This window comes from Tamandua tetradactyla, chromosome 1 (genome assembly GCF_023851605.1).
Source record: "Tamandua tetradactyla isolate mTamTet1 chromosome 1, mTamTet1.pri, whole genome shotgun sequence".
Taxonomy (NCBI): domain Eukaryota; kingdom Metazoa; phylum Chordata; class Mammalia; order Pilosa; family Myrmecophagidae; genus Tamandua; species Tamandua tetradactyla.
This window is the reverse complement of record NC_135327.1, coordinates 69,232,365-69,245,599: the sequence shown is the minus strand read 5'-3', so window position 1 is coordinate 69,245,599 and position 13,235 is coordinate 69,232,365. Positions and strand designations below refer to the sequence as shown.

The 13,235-nt window shown below is 40.2% G+C and overlaps 1 protein-coding gene across 9 annotated transcripts in view; it reads left to right on the top strand.

Annotated features, from left to right (window-relative positions):
* Nucleotides 1-13,235, top strand: part of TNS3 (tensin 3) — a 434,926-nt gene that overhangs the window by 413,793 nt on the left and 7,898 nt on the right. For all 9 annotated transcript variants that reach the window (XM_077118747.1, XM_077118732.1, XM_077118722.1 and 6 more), the window contains 3 exons: nt 2,424-2,519; nt 5,064-5,141; nt 5,949-6,026. In XM_077118747.1, coding sequence (XP_076974862.1) covers nt 2,424-2,519; nt 5,064-5,141; nt 5,949-6,026 — 252 coding nt within the window. The remainder of the gene's footprint in view (nt 1-2,423; nt 2,520-5,063; nt 5,142-5,948; nt 6,027-13,235) is intronic.

The following is a 13,235-nucleotide window of genomic DNA, read 5'->3' as shown; positions in this document are numbered from 1 at the left end:
CATTTCATTCTCTTAAAAAGGACTCCCGTAATAAGATTAAGGCCTATCCTGATTGAGATGGGCCACATATCAACCTCGTCAAAAGGTCCTACTTACAAGGGTTCACATGGATTAAGTTTAAAAGCATATTTTTCTGGGATACCTAGCTCCAAGCCACCACGGCCATTATGCCACAAACTCTAAGGAATGGAAAGGATTCTTTTCCCTCTCTTTTCCCCAAAACTGGAAATGTGGGTTGTGACATCCCCAGGTCACTTAGTTATAAGGACACTCTTGTTCGCTAGGACTGTGGGAAATCAGAGTAAGCATAGATTGTAAATTCATCACCTACTTCACTCATGTTGCCTGCCCAGTATCTGAAAGAATGTATCCAAATCATGGGGTGAAGACTCTGCTTGAAGCTTCCTGGAGAAACTCATCTTGGAGTTAGATCTTGAAGAATCTAAGATTTGGTTGCCTAGAGATCCAGCCTCAAGAATTAGCCAAGATATGCATTTTGGCAAATGCAGCCCTTGTATGTGAGAGAATGGGAGATGGAGTCAGGAGGATACATGGGTCCAGTCAGAGAAATCTGCAGACAGCTGGGAGACAGAACTTTGTCTTGAAGTAAAGGGAGGAAATGGTTTTGTGCAGAAGAGGTGCAGGAGGCGAGCTTAGGTGAGACCAGATCATTCTAAGTCTCAGCTTAACATAATGCCACTTTTGTGTAGAATATTGAGCTTTTTTTGCCTTTTTTTTTTTTTTTAGCTGAAAAGCCAAATTAGTCCTCATGATTGAGGATCTAAGGCATTCAGGCCTTATTTGGAAATATACCAAATGATGATTATAGAAGTGAGAGTCCCAAGTCTAGAACATCTGGTCCATCTGTAGAGATGAGGGATCAGTGTGGTAAAGCAAGAATGAGGGTCTGGCAGCTCCCGTTTTCTGCGTCACTGATGGATTCCATTGAAAGTTTCAAGGCAAGGAAGGTGGTGTATGACAGTTCTTATCTCCTTGGCATTCTAAGGAAGGAAGGTGACCATTCTGCCTCTTAGGCAGACTTTTGACTCTGTCTTAAGATGAAGGTAACAAAATACAGGCTGTTTGAATAACAAATGTCAGGAAATCATGTATGGTCCAGGTCCTCTGGATAAAGGTCTCACCCAGCCCATAGACTTGGCATTTAGACTCATAGTCTAAGTACAAATTAGGGAGGAGAGTTCAGTAAACTAGCAAATAGCCAGATCGAGTCATGGCGGCTGCCGACGTTGAGGATGCTATTTTCCAGAACACCCCAAGCAGATGGCTTTCCAGCTAAGCTATTTTTTCACAATTGGCATCCACACCCAAACTTGGTCTCTCCTTTGGTTTGGAAATCATGGGTAATTTTCCTCCCATAACCTAATAGGAGCATGTTTCTCCCTCCCCTCTTTTTTTTTTAATGTGGGCAGGTACCGGGAATAGAACTTGGGTCTCCAGCATGGCAGGTGAAAACTCTGCCAGTGAGTCACCATGGCCTGCCCTCTCCCCCTTTTTATTCAATAAAAGCTTTTATGTAATCTGATAATGTCCTTTTCTTCAAGCTATACTGCCCCTGCTAAATGCTGACACATATTTGTTGCTGTTGTTTATAAGCATCATTTGAGAGATCCCCCCCCCCCCCCCCCACTGTGGGCAAGGTCCTGGGAACCAACTCAGCCACATCAGGCCCTGCAGTTAGAAGGTATTCAAGTATACGTTAAGGTAGACACATTCAAGAAGAAAAGTGAAGGAATCATGGGAAACAGGACAAATAGAATACCACACCAATTTCTTTTGGATTCATGAGGATTGAGTAATAATTATTTTTTCTTCTGTTTATGTTATTTGTACTTTCTTGTCCTCAGCCAGCTCTGCCATGCAGTCAAGTTTTCATGATGTGCTTTGCGTTTGGATTTGTATGCTGGCACAAACAGATATGTGCAATTTAGCAACAGTGTGGTAAAGTGTGCTCTCCTTCTGGAAGTGTTTGTTTTTCCTAGGATTTCAGAGTTAAATATTAACCACAGAAGTGCATCCTTCCATTGCTTTTCAGTGACTTATTCTTAGGTATCACTTTATGTTTCATTTCTTTTTAACTTCTCTTCTTCAGGAGGGAAAGGAGCTAAAGATCCTAGTTTGTATTTCTTTGCTGCATGCTCATTCCTTTCGCTGAGAAGTACCGTGCAATGCTTGAGAACCTCTTCTGAGTTACCTCTGTCACCAGCATCTATTGTGGTAGTTCCAGCCCTACACCAAGCATGTGTTCATCTAGATCTAGCAGTCTTACAGCTCAGCTGCTTTACCCAGGAAGGCCATTGTCCTTGCTTAATTGATTCTCTTGCTCTCTCAGCTCTCAGCTCCTTCTCATGCTTTTATTTTTATATTTGTCTCTCTTTTTTTTTTTTTCTCATCTCTTTCCACAGCTGGAGATCTGGCCAATGAACTCGTCCGGCATTTTTTGATTGAGTGTACTCCCAAAGGAGTGCGGTTGAAAGGATGCCCGAATGAGCCATATTTTGGTGAGTTACTTAAGAGGTTCCTCTTGATGTTCTGAAAACACAAGGCAAAGATCCCTCTGCTCTCCCAGCTCTGGTTTTCTGACCATCACCCTGGTGTTGTTTCACTTACGACATTAGATTCCTCTGATGTAAATTATTGTCTTTAAAATGAACCAGATTTGGAATTGTTCTAAACTCTTTCTCAAAAGCAAACAAAAAGTGTCGTAAAAGGACTAAAAAGACAGATGCTGACAATATACTGCCCTGGCTCCGTGAACTCATCAGACTGACAGAAGAGGGGCGCTGGGGAGGTCCCCGTTGAAGCCTGAGCATGACCCCATCCTACTGGCATAAAGAGGAAGCACAGAACTCCCAAACATGCTCCCTCCTCTGTGCAGTGAGGGTCACCCCTAACTCACAGGCTGCTTGAAAAGACCAAGTGAGCTGATCTGCGGCAAGCCCTGTGCACATGGAAAGCATCCTCATCATTATAGCACTTGTAGAACCCTTTACAGGGCTGTTTTATGTGGGAAAAGTTGAAGTTGTCTTGATCTTAACCACTCCTAGCTTCACACTCAGAGACTGTGTGTTTTATTACTTGTAATTTGGAAATGATCTGCATATGCTAAGAATTGTCCTCAGTTCCCTTTACTTACCCTTAACTGTTTTGTTGAATTTTGCCCTTCCTTAATGCGTAGCACAAAGCACCTCTATTGGAACATGTTAATTGCTAAAGATATAAGGGTTCACCCTTTGCAGTAGTGTCATCTTAGCTCCTTTTCATGCCATCTGAGCAATATGCTTATTGGACTCCTAACTGGGCTGTACCCTTAACCTCATTGAGTTCAGTTGAGCACCATTGCCTTGAGTAGGATAGGGAAGTGTCCTGGTACCTATTCTGGCAAAAAGGTACAAAATTAAAGGGACCTGAATTAGTGACTGACAGGGCTGAGGAAGTAAGCCCTCAGAGGCCCTTTCCATTAGAGCATGAAGTGGCCCCAAAGTAGCTTCCCGAGATTATCTGCAGAGCATTTCCAAGGAACTGGAAGAATTTCCTTGGAAGGATGAGATTGAGATATCTGATTAATTGGAAAGTATTTTAGGTTTAGAGAGATAATCCTGATAGTTTTTTCACTTCCTTAGCGAAGTGTGATGGTGGAAACTTTACTTCACAGATGGTCTTTTCCATTTGTCTGCAACAAGGGCTTCCCAGATCATTATGTCAGAGACAACAGTGGCCCTTAAACTGAATTTTAAATTGCTTATGTTGAGTTCTTTTGCATATTATCATCTGAGCATTGAGGGATGGGAGGTTGAGTGGGGGAATTTCTTTTGTATTTGATCATGTTAACCATAGGAGTTAGCAATGAATTTGACTTTCTTATCCTTTGATGTAGTGTCTATGATAGCACCGTTCCAGAAAAATTCAAAAAAAGACAGTAATTAACATTAAGAACAGCATGCTTAAAATGTTTCTCTTTGTTCCTATTATTCATATGGCCTTTTTTTTATTAATTAAAAAAAATTAACAAACAAAACATTTAAATATCATTCCATTCTACATATACAATCAGTAATTCTTAATATCATCACATAATTGCATATTCATCATTTCTTAGTACATTTGCATCTATTTAGAAAAAGAAATAAAAAGACAACAGAAAAAGAAATAAAATGATAATAGAGAGAAAAAAACTATACGTACCATACCCCTTACCCCTCGCTTTTATTTACCACTATTGCAAACTGAATTTATCATATGGCCTTTTTTTTTTTTCATGGGATTATTCATTATATGTTAAGTATGGCTTTTAACAAAAGGAACATCCCCAAATCCTCCCTGCAGGTGACAATATGAATGATCTTACTGGTTATGCAAACTCTACAGGGCATCCCAAACTGACTCACCTACAACAGGTCACCTAGAGCATCTCATGTAATATATTACCAAAGTAAACATTGTTTCATTTGCCCAGAGATTTGGTTCACCAAATGGGGGCTTCAGATATAGAGAGGGTTGTTGAAAACATCTGAATCAGATGTGGAATCCAGTCTGCCTGATGGGAAGATACGAGAGTTGATCTCATATGTTTTGTCTAGATCTTTATTTCCCAAAGTGTAAATATACATGGTGTATTAGTAGACGTGCCTCAAGAGAGAAGTCTACTATTCAGGTAAGAGTAAGGAACCTTGGGCTAAAAGGATATAGCAGGCTTTTTCAGTGTGGAGAGAATCATAAATCTTTTAGGCAAGGATTTAAGTCGCAGACTGAGCTTCGTGCCCATGGAACATTGCTGTGGACCTTTGTTTCTTTGACACCCTCTGGGAAACCTTGCAAAGCTGCTTAGAATTCCTTTGTCCCTGATGGTCAGTGGGAATGCCCAAGCAAAGATAGTGTGTTTTGGTTTTGTCTTATTTGTTTTTTAACTCACTGAAAATAGAAAATTGGCTCAATAATTTCTGGAATTTGTTTGAGAAGCTGAGTCGGTTTATCCTTATGATATGTGTCACCATTGGAGTTGTGCACTGTTGTCACCTTTTCTCTCCTGTCCGCTCCTCGTGCAGGGAGCCTGACGGCTTTGGTGTATCAGCATTCCATCACCCCCTTGGCTTTGCCCTGCAAATTGCTCATCCCGGACAGAGGTACGGATTTCAGGCCTGAACGCTACCTGTAGCTTTCTGTATAAGAGTTTCTGCAGTTGTCAAGGCTCACTGTTCTGGGGACCCATAAGGAACCATTAAGAAAAATCAAACCTGAGCTTTTTTTAATTTAATTGTTTTTTTTCCTATTATGTACCTTGTGGGTAAACCCAAGAAAAGGCAGAACATTTTACCCCAATGAAGAGGAGGCCCCCCTGCACCTGGGCAGGCTTTGGGGGAAGGGGGCTTTTTAGAGCAAAGATTGTGTAAAATAATAAAATATCCACACTAAGAGACCTTCAAGGACATTTATGCTTTAATTTTTATGATGCTACAAAAATGGCAAAATGTTGATACTATTGAACTTAGAGGATAGATAACTGATTCGCATTGCTTTTATGTTAGTTTGAATTATCTATTATAAACATTTAAAAATAAAATCCACAGTGATTTGACCATCTGTCTCAGTTTTCCTAAGCAGCCTTAATTTCACATAATTGTATTACTTTGCATAAAGACAACTCATTATAAATATGGCTAACTGTGATTTGTCTTTTCAATTTTGTTTCATTGTTCAGGTAAATTAATTCAGAGTTCCCCAATTTTGTCCCTATTTCTGTTTAGAAATATGATCATAGTTTCTAAGGATTTATTATTGTCCCTTAGAGAAATTTCTAACTCTGTTAAATGAGTGTATGTCACTGTCTAGAAATTCTGTCATCAAATGACAAGGAAAAAAAAACATTTGTAGTTTGTATTCTTTGTCAGTGGGGAGGACTCATTTATGTGTTTTCATGCTCTTTCCTGCAGATCCGTTGGAGGAAATAGCAGAAACTTCTCCCCAGACAGCTGCCAATTCTGCAGCTGAGCTGCTGAAGCAGGGGGCAGGTCAGTGAACATAGCTTTATTTCATTGTTAGCATCATTACTATGTAGAAAAATGATTCAGTGATATAATTTTTTTCATTTCTATCCTTCAGGTCTCCTAACTCTCTCCTTTGTTTCCTATGTTTTCTGAAGGAGGTTGCCCTTTCTAGAAGTTTGCACAGAGCTGGGTGAGGCAGTAACTGAAGGCTGACATGACAGATCCAGGGCTCCACAGGCTGGAAAAGTCAGGCTAAACCTAACAAGACAAAATTCAGTGGAATAAATGTCGAGTCCTGTATTTAGTTTGGGGGAAAATGTAGTAATAGAGGATGTGGGCAACCTGCCTTGCCAGCTGAAATTATAGAAATGTTTTAGGAGATGTGACTCAAGAAGGAACTCAACGTGAGTCAACAATGTGAGCCATGAAGCCAGAAGCCCAGGCTTCTGGACATGTGTGGCTCCAGAACATGAGAGGAACTGTTCCACTCACCAGAGACCGGATGGCATTGGGAGCATGAGGGGCAGTTCTAATGGTCGAAGAGGGTTGCAAACAAGCCAGAGATCATAGGAGACTTATGCGTCTGCAGAGAATGAGGGAGGAACAGCTGGGGAGGGAAATGGAACCCCCCCCCAACCTTGAAACACTGAGCTCCCATCATTGGAGGGATCTCCTATAAGGTAGATGTTTACCATTGATGATGTTAGAGAGGGATTTCTGAGTTTGGAGGAAGATAGAACTAGAAATTCTGCCATGCTCTTCCTCAGGTCTGGAGAGTATTTTACAGCTTTCATTCCTTGGTGAAGATATATAAAATGAACAGGTCAGTCGATCCTCATTTGCAGGTTCTGTTTTTAAGAATTTGCCTCCTTGCTAAAATTTATTTGTAACCCCCATATCAGCTCATCACATGCACTTTTTCATGTTTCTCTGTACATATCTTTGTTACCTAATATTTATTCAGTGTTGAATCAATAAATGGATGTATGAAGGAATCAAAATAATATAATGTAATAGCCCATATTTTTCTATATGAAAGCTTTTTCTTCTGTTATATCAATTTATGTACACTCTTATCTTTTTTTTTTTTACACTCTTATCTTTTTAAATAATATCTGAAAAATGTAGATAACTCATTTTGTTTTCAAAGGCAGGCTTTCTTAGAGATAGTACTTGAGTCAGAACTACTTGTTTAATCCTCTGAGTTGGGCGTTTCCATATGAGATTTAAATGATGACTTCTTTGAGCTTATTTTCTTTTAGAAATCTCTTAAATTTAAAACACAAAAAGAGCTGTGAATTTCAGTTAGCCAGATGCTCAAGGTAAAGAATGAGAAGAGCAAGTCTTTGGCCTGAAAAGTGAACACGTCTCCCATAACAGGAAATCGTCCCTTAAAGGATTAGGAGCAATTGTTTGAAATAAGTGCAAAATGAGCATTGTAGGGATATTGTTGAAATATTTCCATCTCTGATCACAGCAAGTAAATTGATTGTTTTCTGGTGTTTTTTTTTTTTTTTTTTTTAACTAAATTTCGTTAGTTGTCCTAATCCAATTAGAATCCTAGACTCCTGGTCTTGCAAAAGGTCCCTTAAGATTGTCTCCTCCAATTTCTTCATTGTAAAGACTAAGAAAATTGAAACTCAGAGCTATTAGGTAAATTGAATAGTTCACAAAAATGGAAATGCATTTTTAATTCTATTCAGTTTAATCCTTTTTTATTTGATATCGAGGTCATTATGCATTTGTTCCAATCTCTAAAACAATTTCTGTTTATATTTTAAACCTCAGTTTTTAGTTGTCTTCTGTTGAAACAGAGGAATGTTGTATAATCATGAAAAGAAAGGTATTTTTACCAAACTTCTCCTCATAGATTTCCCCAAAATTTTGTGGTTGAATTGTGTTAACATAAAGTATATATGTTCTTTATAAAAGTAATACGTGCTCTTTAAATTATGAAAAGGAAAATACAAAAAAGAAAGGGAAAAATAAGTTACTCGTAGACCTATTATTACCCATACCTAATCAATAAAAATGTCGGATATTGGAAAGAAAAGTTGGAATCAGATATCCGTGGTCTCAAACCGAACAATTGCCACTCCTCATGTTATCTTGATTCTCTTGTATGTTACTTACCCTTTGTACATGTGGTCACACTGCATTTATAACTTTTCTATTCTTTTTTTGCATTTAACATAATAAGGATATCTGTGTTTTTTATAGATGTAATATGGGTATCACTTTCATTGGCTCTATAATGGTCCATCATCTAATCCAGCTCCTATGGTTGTATATTTAGCTTGTTTTTAATTTTTCAGTACTAAAAATGTTACTTTGATATCTATCTTTTTGCATGATTTATTTTTTTCTGAATTCTGGATTGTTGCCTTAGTACATATTCCCAAAATTTGGATCAGAGTATGTGGATGTTAGCCTTTTGTTCTGCATTGTCAAATTGCTTTCCCATAGTAGCCTCGCTGTTTGCAGGGATGCATGCTTGGACGTTGGATGAACATCTGAATGTCAAAGGACTCACCGGGCACCTACCCTTCACCCCTTGCCAGAACCACTTGTCAAGTGGAGTAGGCTAGTCTTGGCTAGGTCCAGTCGCACAGTCACATTATTAGCTGGCTGGCCCACCTGCTTCAGGACGGTTTACTTGCTCAGAGACTGTAGGGGCTTTGGGGGAGCTTCAGGTGGATGGACCAATTTGTCCTCATTAGAACTGCCTCCAAGATGTGATTTGAAAAATGACAGCATCACCTTCTCTGTTTTGAGGCATGACAACAAAGATCTCTCATTTGTGGAGAGAGATTCCCCAAACATCAATATCCAACATACCCCGAGTCAGATAGACTACTCTTTATCAAAGCACCTGCAAATGGACCAGGTGTGGGTTTTGACAGCCAGATGTGACCCAGCTTTTGCCATTTTTGTGGGATTTTAGTAGTAATTAAGTCAAAATGTTCTCTTTTTTTTTGGGTAACTGAGTAATTAACGTTACGGTAGTACCAATGAAGTCAAAGAAAGTGTATTCACTCTCTTTAAAATCAAACTGCTTTAAAATTTCCGGTCACTTTTCCAACTCTGGTTCAGAGGCACACATGCTTTTCATTTCATGGTTGTAATCACAGCCGGAGACAGTTTTTATTCTGCTTCTCCCATTAACCATTAACAACCTTTTCCCTTTTAATATGCTATTATTGTTTCCTGATTACTTGGTGTTCCATTGAGGGAATTTATCGACCATTCCTCTATTTTTGGACGTAATTTGGTTTGAAATTTTCTCACTATAATAAATAAGTAGCACTACTATCTTTATCCACCAGTTAGTTATCTCACCTGGTTATGGAATATTTCCTTATTTCCTTTCTGATCTAGAAAGATTTTTAGAAGATATTTTTCTCAGTTTTGGGACTTTTAGGTTACTGAGTATATTGATTTGCTAAAGCTGCTAGAATGCAATCTATCAGAAATTTTTAAAAAGGAATTTATTAAGTCCAGAAAAATGTCCAAACTAAGGCATCTAGGGAAAAATACCTTGATTCAAGAAGGGAGGCACATGGCTGGCATCTGCTGGTCCTTGTTCCCAGTTCCATCCCTTCCAGCTTCTGATACCAGTGGTTTCCTCTCTAAGCATCTGTGGGTCTTCACTTAGTGTCTCATGGGAAGGCACATGGCAGTGTCTACTGGACTTCAGACATCCCTGACTGGGCATCTACTCTCTCTCTGTCATCATTCCAAGCATCTCCAAACATCTGTTGGCTCTGAACATTCTCCAAAATGTTTCCCCTTTTAAAGGCTCCAGTAAACTAATCGAGACACACCTTAAATGGGTGAAGTCACAGCTCCATCTAATCAAAAGGCCACACCCACAATTGAGTGGATTATATCTCCATAGAAACAGTCTAATCAAAGGGTTCCACCCTAAACAATATTGAATGAGAATTAAAAGAATAAGGCTTTTCTGGGGTACATAACATTTTCAAACTGGCACACCTAATTGTAGGTGTTTTTGATCCTCCTGATACATATTGCCAAATTATCCAAAATGGCTCTCCCAGTTTACGCCAGCATTTAATAAAAGTGCTCATTTGGTCAAAACTTTGCAGGTACTGAGCATTGGGCAATTGCTGTTTTCAGAACTTTTGCCAACTCTGCTTTCTTTCTCAAGAGCGCACAGGTAAACCCCCCAAGTTCACACAGGAACAGTAAGGCAGGGGAACCACGACCTGGCAGCTGGTCTCTTCAGCATGTTTTACCACGTAGATACTGTATGACAGGGATGATGCGAACCAGCTTCAAGAGATGTGGAGAAGGGCAGCTTTTCCCCTGGAAACCTCTGGGCCCACCTCAGCCTTTCAGAGAGAGGCTCACTGATCTCTGCTTGTCTCCTAGTGTTTCTCTGGACGTCTCTTGGCATTTCTAGAAGGGTGAATCTTGTACTATGATAATTAAAGGGGCCTGTCAGTGGGCTTAATCTATGACAGAGGAAAATTGCAAAAAAATTAAATGCCTCACAATATAGCTAATAGATAATCCTCAAGGAATATTTCACTTTTTGCTGATTGTGTGTCCTTTGCCTGTGCCTGATACCTAATAGGTCCTCAATAAATATTTGCAGAGTCTGCCAATGAAGATGGCATATTACAGTACTATTGTGTTAGCTTAGGCAGTCTTGGTTTATAGGGCTGCTATGACAAATAGTACATACTGGCTTAAGCCACAGGAATTTATTGTCTCATAGTTTTAGAACCTAGCCATCCAAGATCAAGGTCTCGACAGTTCATGCTTTTTTGCAGTCTGTAGCATTCTGTGCTGGCTTGCCGCAGTGTTTGGGGCTCCTTGGTTTGCACTCCACCTCCATCACGGGGCAGCCTGCCTCATTCTCTCGCTTCTGACTTGTACTGACTTCTGGCTTCTACTGACTAACTCCTTCTGAATGTCCCCTATGGACTTCAGCCATATGGGTTAAGGCCCACTCTGATTCACTGTAGCCTCATCTAAATGAATCTTTGTGAAGATCCTATTCACAAACAAATCCACACCTTAAGTAATACTGTCTTCCAATGTCCTATTTACAGATGAGTTCACACCACAGGAACATGGATTAAGGCTTGGACATATATTTATGGGGACACGATTAAGTCCCCAACACTGGGAAACTTCTGTCAAGTTTCTTAATGTCTCTAGACCTTAATTTCCTTATCTATTTCTTTATCTAAATTGAGGAGGTAATAAAATCTTCCTCATCTGAGGTTTAGATTTGATGAGACAATGTATGTAAAACCTGCTTATACCTGACAGAGGGTAGATCTTCTTATTAATAACCAGTATTAGGTTAAGTTTGAAGAAATGAAAACAGTTGTGTTTGGGGTAAAAACTGCTTTATAAATTCTCCTTGATGGTGCAGTGCATTTTAATAATCAGAGCAGCAAAATATCAACCTCTTTTTCATGAGAGAGAAAGCAGCTGCCAACTAAATTTTGTAGAAGAAAAATAGCAAAATGAAGCTCTTTTTAAAGTTGGGAGTATCTTGTTGCTTAAAAGAAGCAGGAGTCGTATGTTTCATTCTCTCTCTGTGAGTGTTGAAAGCTCCTTGTAGTGGACAGCTGTCCTAGAAAAACACTTGTCACCCCGGTCTTTGAAGCTGTTTCCCTCTTAGAAAGTGTCTGCTACCTTTCCTTAAGATTCAGCCTTGTGGGCAGGCCACGGTGGCTCAGCAGGCAGGAATGCTTGCCTGCAATGCCAGAGGACCCGGGTTCAATTCCCAGTGCCTGCCCATGTTAAAAAAAAAAAAAGAGATTCAGCCTTGTCAGCTGGGCCTCCTTCAGTGAATAAAATAATTCTCAACAGCTTTTCCCTGCATGGTCAGTGAAACTTCCATCCTAACACATTTCTCTTGTTCACCCCTAGGGGTGAAGGGAATGGCTTAGTTCTTTTTACTGATGCATCAATGCAAATACTTGTTCCTGTTTTTTTTCCCATCACAGTTACTCTGTGTATTCTCTGAAGTACAAGTGTCATAGCTACGCAGGTCTCAGTAGCCTCAAAATTTCTCAGACTTTAAAAATTGACTGAATTACAGCATTTGCTGTGGAGACAGTGGATGGTTCTGTAGCTCAGAATTGACCTTTCTAGGAACATCTCTATTCTTTCCTTTCCTGTTAGCCTATCCGTGCATGAGTGCATATGCTGGGGGATACATATGCCAGTGTTCAGTGCCCCCACCTGTTCTCCAAGGTCAGAAGAATAGGCAAAGAGCAGGTAGAACTGTTCTGTTGAACAGGCCCTGCCCTGCAGGAAACCACTGCAAGTGAGGATGACGTCGCTGCTTAGATTGCTGTCTACTTTGGCAGGGATAATGGGGAAGCATTTTTTTCCTGCTCATTAAAAATCTAGAGGCTGTTACAAATAGGATTAACACACCCCATGCATCACACACAAGGACTTGCATACACAGAGTGAGGAAAGAGAGAAGTTCTGTTCCTCAGGGGAGAAAGCATTCTTGGTCTTTGGCCAGGCGAGGCAGTGGTTCCCTTCCACTGGATGAACTTTAGTCAGAGTCTTAACCTCTCCAAGCTTGGGCAGGCCGACTTCACCCACATCCAAAAGGCCCTTGTTAGCATCTGCTTGAGCTGCAGTAATTCAAGCTGAAAGGAAGATCCGGGTTTTTACAAACCCCACTTTATAGTCAGTGATTGTTTCTTCCTCTAAAAGAGATGGCCAAGAGAATGCCCCCAAGCACTTCCTGGCAACGCAGGCATCGAGAGCACAAGCAAGGACAAGCTGTCCCCAGCTTTTCCATAGCTTGTGTTCTGAATTCACCCCAAGCCAGCTGTTGTGCTGGTTTGAAATTGTTATATATCCCAGAAAAGCCATATTCTCTTTCCTAATCCAGTCTTGTGGGGGCAGACCTATTCTTTAAGGTGGAAACTTGGGATGGATTGTTTCCATGGAGATGAGCCACACCTAGTTGTAGGTGTGACCTTTTGATTAGGTGAAGATGTGACTCCACCCATTCAAGGTGGATTTTGATTAGTTTACTGGAATCCTTTAATAGGGGAGACATTTTGGAGAAATGTCCAAAGTTGCTTCAGAGCTGAAAGAGACAGACATTTGGAGATGCTTGGAGTGCCAACAGAGAAAGCAGATGCCTAGGAACAGACATTCAGTGATGCAGACCTCAGTGATGCTGCATGTGCCTTTGCTTGAGATGCGAAGCAAGACAGAACC